Here is a 17,179-nt window from a genome sequence, read left to right on the forward strand (position 1 = left end):
GAAAATTAACACTTCACAGTGATGTAACGTTTATGACAGTTGTTTCGTTGTTTTTCAGCAGTCTGAGGCATAATGTTTTTCATGTATTTGATAGACAATGTATTGTTTTATATTCTTTGATTAGATCTCAGTCAAAGTCAGCGGGGCGTCCATGTTAAACTGCAGCATGGTATCTCAGCACCATACAACTGGCATACAACTACCCAAGCAACCACACACAGGTGCATGCATGTCGCTACGCAACTGAAATAAGGCTTGATTGCCATATTACGCTCCATTTCACCCGACTGCACTCATGTACATGTACAAACTGTCTTTTTTGTTAGGCAGCTGTGTTTCGGCTTCTCGTCCGCTTGCCTAATTGGTCTAACCGTCCTGTCTTACCCTGCAAGATCATATCCCTCGCTTTGGCCTATTTATATCACAGCAGCAGATAATATTGCATTCAGTTGGCGTCGGGTATTTGCCAGACATTAGCTAGTCGTTATCGTCGTTCCCCCATTAAAACCACATATATCTGTCATACGTGTGCTGTCGGCGACTCAGCTCGCCATGGGACATGTGAAGGGGAAGGCTGCGTATTCCTGGCGTTATAGACTGACTGACTGAGGTTGGTTTTACGCCGCTTTTAGCAATATTCCAGCAATATCACGGCGGGGAACACCAGAAATGGGCTTAACACATTGTGCCCATGTGGGGAATCGAACCCGGGTCTTCGGCGTGACGAGCCAACGCTTTAACCACTAGGCTACCCCACCGCCCCTGGCGTTATAGAAGCAGTGGAACATATTTATGATTCCGTTTTTGATATGTTTGTTGTCATGTGGTATGTGGCCATGTGGTATGTTGTCATGTGGTATGTCGTCATGTGGTATGTCATCAGGTGGTATATGACCATGTGGTATGTTGCCATGTGGTATGTTGTCGTGTGGTATGTCGTCATATGGTATGTCGTCATGTGGTTTGTCGTCATGTGGTATGTGGCCATGTGGTATGTCGTCATATTGTATGTCGTTATATGGTATGTTATCATGTGGTATGTGGCCATGTGGAATGTTGTCATATGGTATGTTGTCAAATGGTATGTCGTCATGTGGTATGTGGCCATGCGGTATGTCATCACATGGTATGTCGTCATGTGGTATGTCGTCATGTGTATGTCATGTGGTATGTCATCACATGGTATGTCGTCATGTGTATGTCATGCGGTATGTCATCATATGGTATGTCGTCATGTGGTATGTCGTCATGTGTATGTCATGTGGTATGTCGTCATGTGGTATGTCGTCATGTGTATGTCATGTGGCATGTCGTCATTTGGTATGTCGTCATGTGGTATGTCGTCATGTGGTATGTCATGTGGTATGTCGTTATATGGTATGTCGTCATATGGTATGTTATCATGTGGTATGTTGTTATGTGGTATGTCTTCATGTGGTATGTTGCCATGTGGTATGTCATCATGTGGTATGTCATCATGTGGTATGTCGTCATGTGGTATGTTGTCATGTGGTATGTAGCCATATGGTATGTCGTCCTATGGTATGTCGTTATATGGTATGTCATTATGTGGCCATGTGGAATGTTGTCATATGGTATGTCGTCATGTTGTATGTTGTCATATGGTATGTCATGTAGTATGGCGTCATTTGGCATGTCGTCATATGGTTTGTCGTCATGTGGTATGTGGCCATGTGGTATGTCGTCATATGGTATGTCGTCATATGGTATGTGGCCATATGGTGTGTCGTCATATGGTATGTTATCATGTGGTATGTCGTCATGTGTATGTCATATGGTATGTTGTCATATGGTATGTCGTCATGTGGTATGTGGCCATGTGGTATGTTGTCATGTGGTATGTCGCAGAATGAGAACATGGATCAGTCTTTGTTGGTGAAGCTTCTGATAATCTAAAGTATTAAAACGGGGCCCACAAGAAAAATGGTCGAAAGAAAGGTGAGCAGAGTTGCGTTCCTTACCTGTGCGAGAATGCACTTGTAGACTCATAACGTAATGGTATGTCATCATGTGGTATGTGGCCATGTGGTATGTTGTCATGTGGTATGTCGTCATGTGGTATGTCGTCAGGTGGTATATGACCATGTGGTATGTTGCCATGTGGTATGTTTTCGTGTGGTATGTCGTCATATGGTATGTCGTCATGTGGTATGTCGTCATGTGGTATGTGGCCATGTGGTATGTCGTCATATGGTATGTCGTTATATGGTATGTTATCATGTGGTATGTGGCCATGTGGAATGTTGTCATATGGTATGTTGTCAAATGGTATGGCATCATGTGGTATGAGGCCATGTGGTATGTTGTCATATGGTATGTCGTCATGTGGTATGTCATCAGGTGGTATATGACCATGAGGTATGTTGCCATGTGGTATGTGGCCATGTGGTATGTCGTCTTATGGTATGTCGTTATATGGTATGTTATCATGTGGTATGGTGCCATGTGGAATGTTGTTATATGGTATGTTGTCAAATGGTATGTCGTCATGTGGTATGTGGCCATGCGGTATGTCATCATATGGTATGTCGTCATGTGGTATGTCGTCATGTGTACGTCATGTGGTATGTCATCATATGGTATGTCGTCATGTGGCATGTTGTCATGTGTATGTCATGCGGTATGTCATCATATGGTATGTCGTCATGTGGTATGTCGTCATGTGTATGTCATGTGGTATGTCGTCATGTGTATGTCATGTGGCATGTCGTCATATGGTATGTCGTCATGTGGTATGTCGTCATGTGGTATGTCGTCATGTGTATGTCATGTGGTATGTCGTCATATGGTATGTCGTCATGTGGTATGTCGTCATGTGGTATGTTGTTATGTGGTATGTCTTCATGTGGTATGTTTCCATGTGGTATGTCATCATGTGGTATGTCGTCATGTGGTATGTGGTCATGTGGTATGTCATCATGTAGTATGTCGTCATATGGTATGTCGTCATGTGGTATGTTGTCATGTGGTATGTAGCCATATGGTATGTCGTCCTATGGTATGTTGTTATATGGTATGTCATTATGTGGCCATGTGGAATGTTGTCATATGGTATGTCGTCATATGGTATGTCGTCATGTTGTATGTTGTCATATGGTATGTCATGTAGTATGGCGTCATTTGGCATGTCGTCATATGGTTTGTCGTCATGTGGTATGTGGCCATGTGGTATGTCGTCATATGGTATGTCGTCATATGGTATGTGGCCATATGGTATGTCGTCATATGGTATGTTATCATGTGGTATGTCGTCATGTGTATGTCATATGGTATGTCGTCATGTGGTATGTGGCCATGTGGTATGTTGTCATGTGGTATGTCGCAGAATGAGAACATGGATCAGTCTTTGTTGGTGAAGCTTCTGATAATCTAAAGTATTAAAACGGGGCCCACAAGAAAAATGGTCGAAAGAAAGGTGAGCAGAGTTGCGTTCCTTACCTGTGCGAGAATGCACTTGTAGACTCATAACGTAATGGTATGTCATCATGTGGTATGTGGCCATGTGGTATGTTGTCATGTGGTATGTCGTCATGTGGTATGTCATCAGGTGGTATATGACCATGTGGTATGTTTTCGTGTGGTATGTCGTCATATGGTATGTCGTCATGTGGTATGTCGTCATGTGGTATGTGGCCATGTGGTATGTCGTCATATGGTATGTCGTTATATGGTATGTTATCATGTGGTATGTGGCCATGTGGAATGTTGTCATATGGTATGTTGTCAAATGGTATGTCGTCATGTGGTATGTGGCCATGCGGTATGTCATCATATGGTTGGTGAAGCTTCTGATAATCTAAAGTATTAAAACGGGGCCCACAAGAAAAATGGTCGAAAGAAAGGTGTGCAGAGTTTCGTCCCTTACCTGTGCCAGAATTCACTTGTAGACTTATAACGATGCAGGTTGTGCCTTGACATGCTGGATGCGTTCACCAAAGCATGTCATAGCCGGCTTTCCTTCAGTTATAACTACCATACCCTTATAGAAGTGGCGCAGGTCTCACGCGGTTACGGCTTTGGTGAAAACCACGTGGCCAGGTATGTGCTGACAGCTATATGGCGGCGGTCTGTAAGTAATCGAGCCTAGACCAGACAATCCAGTGATCAACATCATGAGCAGCGATCTACGCAATTGGGAACCGATGCCATGTGCCAACCAAGTCAGCGAGCCTGACCACCGAATCCCGTTAGTCGCCTCTTACAACAAGCATGGGTTGTTGAGGATCAATTCTAATGATCTAGAAGAACAATAATCCAAACTAGTTGTTAATAAAACCATTTTCGTTTCAGTTATGAACAATTTCGTTATGATCATACAAGCATGTTAAACTCACTTTAATTCACCTAAAATCAATAAATTCTTTCAGACCAATACACTGTTGGCTACTGGATCCTAACGTTACCACAATAAGCACTAACACTTTAACGAACGGGGTTTTTAAGTTTCTCAGCTCTGACTCCCTAAGTTCACGTACACCAAGCCGCGGTTCCTTTCAAAGACGTTAATCCGTATCTCCCAAATATATCTCAAAATAGAAATCATTGATTTCAGAAGAACGTAGATCTAAGAGAGTAAAGAACATACCACGGTGTTCCTGAAAGGCTTTTTTAGAAAGTTCTAAACGACAAACGGTCTGTGCCCGAGGCATGATTGATGAGCCTGGCTGAACGGTAGAATCATGCTGTTAGATCAGTCACGCAGGGCGGAAAAAAATATCGATACGAAAATATAAACCAGATCGGTTGAAATTAGGAGACTTCGCTTCAGTGACAGGGAATAGATACTGACACGGGCTTGATGTGAAACTGTAATAACGTTTACATAAAAGTACATGTGCACAGGTCTTAAAGTAGAAGTGAGTGAGTGAGTATGGTTTTACGCCGCTTTTAGCAATATTCCAGCAATATCACCAGAAATGGGTTCATACATTGAATCCATGTGTGGAATCGTACCCGGTTTGAACAGTATTTCGCTTTAGGACGTCACTATGATATGGGATGATCGGTCCATCTTGGTGCCAGTCTTAAGCGTTTACTTCTTGAATGTATCCCACATTTCGGATACCGGTTCGTCTAAAACAGTTGAATGACCGCGAATATAAACAACGAATGTCACCACATTAGAGAAACGGCCACCCGTGGTCGTCAGAACTGCAAGTTGGCGACCCCTGTTTTACCCCACTAGATTGCATCAGTGTAACAAACATGAACGGTCAACCTGTCCAACATGGAAGTCTGATGTAATGCAATAAACCACGGTTATTACGAACTCAAAGGAATCACTAATTTTACTTCGTTACAACCGTAGTTCGTTACACGCATTTGGACTAACATACAGAAAGTGGTCGGGGCTAAAAATTGGTTCGTTCTATCCGTCAGTTCCTTATAAGCGTGTTCGGTACAAAAGTAGTTTTCCGTATGTACATCTACAAAAACATGTTTAAACTCAAGCATAGAGAATGAAACCTTTGACAGAAACAATTAGCTCATCTAATTTGAAAAGGAACCCGAGTGGGATTGACAGTACCTGGGCAAAATCTAGACTTGCTTCGTTTGGAGATAAAGCAATTCATTTAGATCTGGGAAGGGAATATGATATGGGACTATTTTTAACGCATCAATGAAAAAAAACAGTGTTAAAAGGTGTCTTTTCACGAAGCAGCAATTAACGGTTACACGCGATTAGAGCTTAATCACAAACAGAAAACCACACAGCGATACCGTATTTAAACACAGTTCATCTAGAGATAGTACATAAAAATACACATCTCCCAAAGACGTTTACCACACCATATCCCCAGCCCTCGACCAAGTGGAGCTATGGTAGGCTCCCCTGATGGAAACAGACAGACAGTTGATGAGGGTGAGCGGTTACCAGCCACGGTGGCGTTTCTGCTGGCACAGAACCAGAATAATTTCGGAAGCAGTTTTCCGGAGAACTTGTATCCAGAACCGTGGTTACTGTTATCTTCATTTCAGATAGAATTTGGATCTGTGGAATCGAAGGCGTTGGGTCACGAGATTACAGTCGTTCAGTGAGAGTGTGTTAGAAGCGTTGAACCATTAAGTATTTACAATATTTATCATCTGGTAATTTTATCTGTGCACAACTTTGTTTGGGCTCCATAAAACAGCACGGGGACATTTAGAACCTATTCAGAAAATAGGTAGCAATTTTTGCCCACTTGCAACGAATTATGAACAAATGTGTTAACGTCCTTTTAGGATACTTATACTATTGGAGATATTTCCTTTTTCTTTACGGCTAACATTTTTATGGCACTATAAAGAATAATTATAAGTATGGCGAAAGTCTATCCATTTCCTATGTTTTCCTTTCTTAGAACGTAAAACTAGATAGGGTGAGGTGAGGTGAAATTGGGTTTAACGTCGTGCTTGAGAATATTTCGCTCATATGACGACGTGCATGCGTGTGTATGTGTATGTGCGGCTGCTTGTACTAGCCCAGACTTAAGCTGGTTTTATAGTGCTAGCCCACTGAGATACCATGCCGCAGCGAAGCATGAATACCTCACTCAGACACATTATACTGACTCCGAGCCGACCTGTCCTTGTTGTACCCATTAATACCAAGCGCCAGGCAGGGACCAACAAGTACCATATTTTAACGTCTTTTGGTATGACGCGGTCGGGGATCGAACCCGCGACCTTCCGGTCTCCGGGCGGACGCTCTGACCACTACACCACGGAGGCGGTACTAGATAGGGAAGGATGTCCCTGTAAGTCGCGCCCTGTCTCTGCATGAGTTGCGTCTCTGTGGCGTGGAGGAAACGGAACATTGTTTAAAATCCCTAGCTACGTATACAGATTTGCCAGCACTATACACGCGCTTGTATGTTTCAGTGGTCCAGTGACCAGCTCGCTTCAGGCTTTATCCTACACCAGTCTCATACGCCGTGTTAAAACTTAAATACTCCCCAAGCGGCGAAAATCAATCTTTCACTCATCAAAACTTGCGAGTTAAAGTTGAGAAAGGCCGTAGATCCAACAGAACAAGGACAAAGATGACTCTTGGATTTGAACGAACAACCTATGCGTTCAATAAATCAAGTCAGGTTGCAAGTTCAGTTAACATCGCTTCAAACACTACACGATGAGTCACATTAAAACGTTAGATGTGCCAATTGTTGTTTGTTTGTTTGTTGTTTAATGCTGCACTCAGCACTGTTCCAGCTATAAGGCTGCGGTCTGTAAATAATCAAGTCTGGACCAGACAATCCAGTAATAAACAGCATGAGCATCGATCTACGCAATTGGGATACGTTGGTCACCTCTTACGACAAGCATGGGTTGCTGAAGACCAATTCTAACCCGGATCTTCCCCGTCCAATTTATGTCCGATTTGGATACCTTACAGAGGGTAAGAGAAAATAATCATAACACGAAAGCATTAAGGGTGTTCGTCGTTTATTCGATGTGTAAAGGACAGAACAATAAATATCAAACTGTAACAAAATAGAGATCTCTTTCACGGAGATGGGACGTGCCATATTAGATCAGGGACAATCGTAAAAAAGTGCATATGCTAAATTAGGGTCTTTCGATCAGGTGACACAGATCGATCGGTGTTACAACGATCAGATGTGATCAGATCGACAAGACCCTTACAACATGATCGTGAGATCAGTGGGCATTGATAAGGCTCTAACACAACTCAAAAACACGGAAAACTTGTAAATACAACACCAGGGCACTGTAGCTCATGTACAGAGTGATGCATCGATATGCATATGTTTGTTTGTAGTGAGTGCGTTTAGTTTTACGCCGCACTGAGGAATATTCCAGCTATATGGCGGCTGTCTGTAAATAATCGAGTCTGGACCAGACAATCCAGTGATCAACATCATGAGCATGGGTTTGTGCAATTGGGAACCGATAAAATGTGTCAACCAAGGCATCGAGCCTGACCACCCAATCCCGTTAGTCGCCTCTTACGACAAGCATGGGCTACTGAAAATCAATTCTAACCCGGACCTTCACGGGTCGTGTTTGTAGTGAGTGAGTGAGTGAGTGAGTGAGTGTCAGTATTCCAGTAATATTACGACGTGTCATCTTAATGGTGGAGGGGTACCCAAAGCGATACAGGTGTTAAACACATTTTAATACTCATGATCCCGGCTATGGCGCTGACGAACCTGGAAACCCAGATTCGAACCAAGGTCTCCGGCTCCGGGACACGCCCAGGGGACATAACTCTGCACAGCCAATTGCGGCACCCGAGAAGACTTTGCAATCCGAGGCCCCGACGTCGGTTCTAAATCGTAAGCAGTGATGGTTCATCGATGGAGAATGTGTGGTTGTTTTTAACGCTGAGATGCCAAGCAGATGTGTAACATGGTCTGACGGCATAGGGCAGGAAAACGACACCACAAAAAAAAAGCATATTTACGTTTTCCGAAACCCTTCCGGATATGTTTTGAAAAGATTCCAAAACTTTAGTGCTTGAAAATCAATGATCGAAGTTTTGATTAACTTTTTCGTTTACATTTGAAACAAGCTGAAGAACATCTGATTTTTTTAAACAGTATTTAGGTGTCTGGCCCGAAACCTTCCGGTTCAAATTGGTCAGGTTTCCGGAAAAGGAAAACCTATGTTTTTGTGCTGTGTGTGCGATGCAAAAGCCAATTATAGTTTTTAAGACGTAATTCAATGTTGTTTTAGCGATATCGTTTACAAAAGCAAAAGCCGATGGTCGATATGCCGTCATGTTCACAGTTCATCTCTGTCTAGTCTTTGGAAACTTCCTAATCATAATAAAAAAACAAATCCTTTTTCAAACGTTTTCAGCTCTCTGCGATATATTTTTTCACAATCTAATTTCAATAGTTCTAGAGCTTCCCCAACAGACTGGATAGACAACGTGCAACGACATAATCGCACTTGGATCTGTGATCCGAGTGCACTAAAATGAGAACAAAGGTCTTTCACTCACAAAACGATCAACCCCCACCTAATTCCCAATGTATCTTACTAAATACATATATGTAATGCGCATATCTAAAATGAAAATGTGCGGACATCTATATACAATTAAAAAAGGAAAATGTAAGAGCTATTTTTTACGTACGTGCAACAGGGGACATAGCGATCACAAAACGTGAGAACAATTCAAATGACACATCTGGTTATGTTATATCCAAAGATTTGAAAAAGAAACACACATAAACAAACAAAAACTCATGGCTGTTAGAATTGCACGGGAAACGTTGCTCATACATTTGTATAGTATTGGAGAGTCGCCAATAATTGTCAGTAATCCATCATATAATCTTTTTCACTATCTTGTTTTTGTGTACATCTGTTTGAGATAAATTATAATTGAGACTGCATATAACATTGCGCTGCGCCTTCATATCGCAATACCTTTCTCAATGAGCACAGAAGGAATTGACAAACCTGAATATATAACTAACATTTTCAGGATAGGCTAGTAAGCTGTTTGAAGCATGTTCATGTCATTCTGCTTTATGTAATCCTGTAGAATCTCGTGCCCAAAGAAATAATAATGTTGGAAGTTTAAATGTTAAACCAATATGAATATGACTTTTTCCTTTTAAATCATCAATACTATATAACTAAACTAAACTGACAAAATATGAAGGATTACTCTGGATCTTGGAAATATCTGATAATGTTATTGAGTGTGGGTTGACGACATACAGCAAGTCTATTTCGACGTGTTTTTTTCTCTTGAAAGGTGAAAAGTAATTTGAGAATCGTTTCTAAGATCAAGCAAATGCAATACCATGTTATTCTTTTGTTCATCTCGCCTTGGGATTTCGAGCATTCTAAATACAGATCATTAGGTCTTTGTCGGTTCCGCAATCCATCGACTTAGTCAAGACCTTTTCCGTGTCTATTCGTTAAAAGTTATTGATCAGCCCTCCAGCTATTTTACCTTCCGGGCAAAATGTTGATTTGCAGATCGTATTTCCGGAAATACCTCCAGAATATTAGCTGTGCATTTCCGAACAACCTAACATTCAAGAAGAAACGTTAATTTCATTTTTTATATATTTGCTTAGGTACTGGATATCAGGATGCTAAGATGTCCTCAACGTACCATTGTACAAAATATAGGAATATGTCTAATTGTACTTTTTCTTCCAAATTTAAGTCTGCGATAAAATGTAAAATGGTTTCGAATATTAGACTCCACTTTTTTCATGATTGCTTATCATTATTGTAATATGCCGTTGGGTTGATCTTACACATATGCAATATGGCACATTCTGTTTAATACACATTTTGCAAATTTGTTACAAGACACAGGTGAAGGAAGGTAAATATCCCCCTGTACAAAACTGTCAACTCTCCAGTTTATCTGTGAATTAATAAAACGTGGTTCAATTCAACCATTTGCATCAATAATCTTTGGACTCAAACATGAAATAGCGAACAGATACAGCAGAATAGAAACAAAAACCAGTGCACGATGTTGAGTTAGAAATATGAAGGTTGATACTCAGTAGCGGCTGACAACAGTCACATCACTGATGAGGGACTGAAGAATTGATGTCTATAAGCAATGGAAACTCTATCATGCATGGACGCTGAGGGTTGTTGTTGAAAAGCTTCAAGTTGGAAAATCAGTGCACATAATAATATATACAGGTTCCCTGCCGTGTTAATTAGATATAAGGATTGTACATGTTGACATGACATGGTTATTACATGCATACAAAGTCAACAGACAACATAGAAGGATGTGCATCAGTATGAAAATTGCATTAAAGATTACATATTACTTTACACATTGAGCAGAGTAATGTCACAATCATCATATCCGTTTACATAGACAATTTTTGTTTCAATGATTTATCATCAAAACTGATAAGGAATACTGCATTTTGTTTAATATTGCAAATAAACAACCACATAGACATGAATATGGCACCTTTGAAATTCACTGTTGTTTAAGTCTGCACGTACTTATTAACTATCTGGTGATTCAGTGTTATATATTCATATGATAAATTATACAACGATAATGTACGCTAACAGTGGTATTGTATTATGGAATCTTTATGCATAAATTAATGGTGAAAATAAACCACAAAGTGTATATCCTTGCCATACACATATTTGAGTGAAGAACGAAGTGTCATCAATAATGGAAGCCATTTGGAGTGGAAATCACACGACACAGTTACTAATCAAGGTTGAAAAATAATGGTGAAATATTTTCTTCAAAAGGAACACCAACCAGCGGTTTTCATCACTACCAATATCACAAGGGAAAGCACCATTCGACATACGGGAATTTCTCTGACATCATATCCAAATTAATCGATGGTTAATGAAGGTCAAGGCCAGGTTGTTCACATCGGTTCAAAAGGATCGATGAGAAAGAATAAATCAAGGTGCTGGATCTCTCTGGCTTTCCAATCCACGTAAAGCACGCTGCCATCACTGCATCACCATGCGTATCGGTTGGTTGTCACAATACGTCATAATATTCACAGAATCATTTGCATGTATTGCATAATGTAAGGTGGCCAGCCACTGTCGGAAAACGCGAAACTGATCATCCTGAGGGCTTTTGTTGCAATCAACACAATGCTAGTGAGTTGTGTTGTGGCTCAATGTGTCATCAGTATTATTAGCTATTTGACTTTAAGTGCCCTTTATGTCCAGAATCATTCAACCAAAACTTGGTCGGAGGCACAATTCTACTTCCGGGGGAACCGGAACTTCACTGCCACTTTCTTGCACATGCGCATACATAAATGACTTTGGGAACATTTCAAACTCTTCCCAGCTGCATTGGTTCGTCTTGCTCTGCCATGACGTCAACAGTGTCGGCCATGTCCGCTTTCCTTTTGTGTGACATGAATAAAAACAGGAGTCCTGCAGCGACATACACAACGAACACAAGCCAGGAGAACACGTAGGAGAAGCCGTAGGATGAATTTACCCCTTGTGGATACTTCTCGGGAAGATTCTTCAAACCATGTTCCACGCTCCTGGAGAACACTTCGTTCAGGACGAGAATACAGGCCGCTGAAACAAATAATGGTTGATTTAAACATATGCTACACGTATAGGAAGGGGTGGGTGGCTGGAGTAGATTCCATAGAACGTCATGCGACCATTGCCCAGAAGTTGCTTGATAAAGGCTTCAAGATGCAAGGCCTCAGTACAAAGTACAAAAGCTTTCATGGAAGACATTTGGTGGACAGTTCCAAATCTGTGACAATAATCCGACATGTACAATACGATTCTCCACTTTATTAGTCCATATATTGTGTGTACTTTTCAGGCAACTAATTGACTAGCCTTTGCACGTTTCTATGATAGTTGCCACTGATATGCTCATCTGTTCTCATCCGGTATCATCACTATATGAAGGTGATTCTTATGTCATTGCTTCCATATTCTTGGAGTCGTATAATGGAATCTACTTTTGGCAAGGATTTCTCATGCTTAATGTGTGGAATGGGTTTTGTCGCTTTCATTTTATTGAATTTATGGTACAAGGGTATTAAGTATACACGAAAAAAACGCGCTGAAATGAAAACATGAAAACACTGAAACATTCTTAAAGGTTGCCTGTATAACCTCAAATACCAGATGCAACAGAGTGTGGAGCGATGCTGTGTATACGTGATACTTTAATGTTTCACCGTGTTATTACTAGTTTAATTTCTCGTATATAATATAGTAATTTATCATTAACTGAACTACATATACTGCAACCTAAGACATTCGTTTTTTCAGAAACTTCATTTCACCTGACGGGATTAAAACTAGTCCTGTAAGAGAAAAACAGTTACTCCTGTCAGTTCGATTTCTTTCCAAATTGAAACTTGAACACTAGACCAACACTTAGTCTCTTAAAACATATAACTCTGAGATTTACAAAGAGCTCCATTTAAATTCAGGAGAAGCCCCAGTGAGACGGAAGATTGGAGAAAATCTAGACGTGCTCATTTACAGCGCTTGCATTACAGGCAGTGCTGGGTTTGAGAGAGAAAAATATGGTTCTCGGACTTCGAGAGAGACTACTCGAGAAGTACATCTAGTTCATAATTATAACCCCAATATGCTACTAGACAATGTGGACTACACTCTTTGGATATTCACTTGTCCTCAACACAATTTGGTAGTCTCGAGCCAGCGGACAAGCCTGTATACGGCTAACGTATTACCTGTCATGAGATGCAGCAGGGCAGTCAGCCTCTTGATGATGTATCGAGGTCGCCTTAAGGTGTACGCCGCAAACATGTGACCTATCACCATCAACAGGATGGCGATAATCGTGAAGGCAATCGCTGTCCTCGTGTAGTCTGCAATGCAATGGGAATTGTTACATGACATCTCAAGGATGGAGAGGAGAAAGGAGTACTATAGGAATGTGTTTCTGCTGAAAATATGAGAAACATGAACCTTGTCCTCACCAACATGTCATGAAGTACGTGTTGAAAGAAGGATCAAGGAGAAACAATCTCAACCAACTTACCTTGTCTGATATATGGTGAACTAGTTTTTATTCAGCATATTACCCCTACAAACACAGATCTCAGTTGCACAAAGCAATCTAAGTGCTACGGTCATCGTAACTCCCACAATCTAAGATAGGCTTTAGCTAAGATCGCTTTGTGCAGCCGGGCCAACTTCTGGAATGCCGTTAAAACTGCTGAAACTACAGTTTCCTGATAAAACTGTAATGAAAGAAGCGTTTTGATAACATTCATGTAACACGTGTTTACAACTTTTTCAAAATTATATATATATATATTCAATCCTAGGGGGATTCAATCCTCTATGTATCTAAGAACTTGCTCAGTAAATCCTAAGAACAGTAAGTTGGTCCACCTGGCTTGACGTTATTCAAGTTTCGCCTTGGCTTACATTAGGTTATAACTGTTCTTTTTAAATGTTAATGTTTTAAAGGTAAGACATACGGCAACGTTGTTTAGTTTCACGTACGCTTTAAACACGTTATTGCGAGTCTAACTTCAACGCCCGGGACTAACACTAACAATTCACTTGAAGCAAGATCGCACAATATTAACAAAACAGATAAACCTTCCTCAACGCAATTCAAAGCGTCACAACAGGGAGGGGAGAAGCGTCATATCAAAACTGATGCAGAAAATATTCAAATGCACAAGAAAACAGCTTAAACAGCTTGGCAGCAATAATAATTTCAATGACAATGATCCCAGATGCATAAACGTCGACTTCATAGCCGTTACTCTTGTCTCCACATTCCATAATTATGCATGATCGCTATGAATTTGAATGACATATAAAATGGTATATAGAATAAAATGCATTATTTGTTTTCATAACACATCAATTATAGAACAAAGTATAATATACAATATACCATGCAACTTTAAATCATACAGTGAAATTGAGAAGAAATGTATAATCCTACAACACAATAAAACAAAGGTTGGTTCTGAAGCGACTTGTTAAATGCTCAATATGTAAATAGCATCTACAAACAACAATCAACACAAGTATTTTGTGTTATTCTCATGCAGAGTTTCAATCCGAATCGTCTTTAAATTCCATGCACAATATGACGAAGCTGATGCTATTGTATACTATTGCACATCTGAAGCTATGGGGAAGATTGAAGAAGCCAAATTAAACAACCAAGAAAACATAAAGCATTATTGTGAAGGGTACATACCAATCTTTATCAGTTCGTTAGGCCCATCTGAACAATAATGTTTAAACATATTTGAAAACAGTGAATATTTCCACCTGATGCTATTCCGTTAACCATCGTGAAAATCATGAAACAAATTTGTTCATGTATATCTCCGACTTAAAGTCATGTCTTTATGCTAATATTTAAGGGAATATGGTGAGCATGAAAATGGCAGCACCAATGGCCTATTTTGTTACACCTGATGAACGCATTTATCCAACATGGCTGTATTGTCCACGGGAGTCACTGGCTCACTCTACTGGAGTCACTGACAAGGTCAGAGACTATGGTAACTGTACTGAGAATAGTTTGATATACGAACGCATATTTAGTGTCATGGTCGATTGTCACGAAGTCTCATACAGAGAATAAACTCATCCCGACATAAATGCTACTCACATTATGCTAATATAGACAAACATCACGTATACGATGACACATTTGGTATAGTTCTACAGGTAGTACCTGTTATTGATCGTAGTGATATAGTGATCCGCATATACTGACAATATAGTATTTCTTCAGTTTCAAATGGCAGATATTGTCATGGCCATTTCCATCGGAGGTTAAAAACGTGGACATCTTACGGACCAGTGGAACCCATGGATGAAATTCATCTCATGAAAGCAGCTCCATTCTTGGCACCAGGGAATATCAGTCCACAGGACGTGTTAATAGCACTGTCATGTATATTAGAAATATCTTGCCCATGCGGGATTACACACAAGATTTATTGCTACAAATGTCAAAGTGATTTATTGTCTGGGCAAATATGGATGAATGTCGCGAATTCCCATGAAACCCCAAACCTAACCCATCATGGCGCTCGCATTTAATTCGATATAGTGCCTGGGAGAATGGTTTATCAGTAGAATGACATATTTTATTCATTACACTCCAACTCATTATTTCGTAATCTCTGTTAATTATATGAATAAAAAGTATCATTTTAACAACCATAACATATTACAATGGCTATAAATATATTACAGAAATGTTACTCTAGGGATGTTGTCATGGATTTGTTATTTCAGCATACTGAGAAACAAGGGATGATGCCGATATGAGTAAGGGGTGTCATTATGCTTAAATATACGGTCCGCTATATGCTATAGCAAGTATATCAGAATATAATGGGATTATATATATAAGATTCAGTGTATATACAGGAAGATTACTATAACTAAGAGTTCTAGCTTACCTAAATAGTGACTGTCTATCGCCTTGTTTTGCCGTATTTCTTCTTCTGTGGGAAACAGGTTGTGCGATTCACACTCATCGTCTGGAAAGGAACATACAAAGTTCATGTTGTCGAAATATATGGCTGAATGTAATTCTCGTAAACCTCAGAAAATTCTACATTATATATCATATGAACATAAAAATATAATAAAAATAACATTCAGTTGCTTCTAAAATAATATTCATAAAAAAGCAACGTATCTTATAACCTTTTCACAAAATGAAATGACATGTCGAGTCTTCCATGAAACACAATCTTAATATGACAGGGTTATAATGATTATTTGCTTGAGAGAGACGTCTAAGCCTTTCTTTCCTTTCTTCTACGTGCCATTGCACAGTGCGATTCCATTCTTCCTAAAGGACATAATTTGCCTTGTCTGCAATATTCATCAAAGCACACATCTGAATGAAGAGAGACATGTAATGGGTTTCTCAGCCAATCTGTGCTACAACACATTATATATATATACGAATAATGTAAGTGCGAAGCACTAGAACATATTCCAAAACCAATCTGAGATTAACAGATGGGACTATTACAATTAAAACAGGCAATAACGTTGCAGTTTAACACGAGGAACACGTCCTTAAAACCCCCTTGACCTATATTGTGATAAGTAAATTGCCCCTCAGGCCTACGGGGTGCAATTTGCCAGCAATTAGCATTAGCTGGAAGCTTTGTTGATGGTTAATCAAACGATTGCCCTTCACCAACTGGGCATGTCAAAGAGACATACAGGCCATTGTACTTGTGAACAGACAGTTGCATGATAAGGCATAATGATACCACGAGATAAGAACGGTAAAGAGATTTCGGTTCCCACTGGCCATATTATAGATTTTCTATTTAGAAGAGATGGGATTTCGGCACCTTCTTGCCATAGATACAGGAGACTGAATCATGGTACATGTAGTTGGCATGTGTGTAGGTGAGGTTGATTACAATTTTACAAGCAACGGATTCTTGTTCCTGATACATCATCTTGTTCTGATTCACTCTTGGAAACTATAGTATTGTTGTATTGAGAAACTGCAATGCCGAGTTATTAGCTTCTACAGCGAATGAGAGCTCCGATAAACTACGTTATATTAAGACAATGACACGTGGGCATATGGCATCTCTATAATAAATATACTCCCGTGTTTAAGGGTGACTAAGTCTGTCTCACAGTCCCTGAGCCATATTATATTTCCTACAGCCTTGTCCTCCCTGCAATGCTAAAG

At 40.1% G+C, this 17,179-nt stretch overlaps 1 protein-coding gene across 2 annotated transcripts in view; it reads right to left on the reverse strand.

The window, feature by feature from the left end:
* Window positions 1-8,043: 8,043 nt before the first annotated feature.
* Window positions 8,044-17,179, reverse strand: part of LOC124291724 — a 39,768-nt gene continuing 30,632 nt past the window's right edge. The window contains exons 2-5 of one of the 2 annotated variants that reach the window (XM_046728794.1): window positions 15,912-15,992; window positions 14,690-14,716; window positions 13,194-13,331; window positions 8,044-12,045 (exon numbers count right to left, since the gene is read on the reverse strand). In XM_046728794.1, coding sequence (XP_046584750.1) covers window positions 11,789-12,045; window positions 13,194-13,331; window positions 14,690-14,716; window positions 15,912-15,992 — 503 coding nt within the window. In that variant the 3' untranslated portion in view covers window positions 8,044-11,788. The remainder of the gene's footprint in view (window positions 12,046-13,193; window positions 13,332-14,689; window positions 14,717-15,911; window positions 15,993-17,179) is intronic. The other variant, XM_046728795.1, reaches the window with a different exon arrangement.

Source organism: Haliotis rubra, unplaced genomic scaffold (genome assembly GCF_003918875.1).
Source record: "Haliotis rubra isolate DU_JTF1 unplaced genomic scaffold, ASM391887v1 Scf5, whole genome shotgun sequence".
In the NCBI taxonomy this organism is placed as follows: domain Eukaryota; kingdom Metazoa; phylum Mollusca; class Gastropoda; order Lepetellida; family Haliotidae; genus Haliotis; species Haliotis rubra.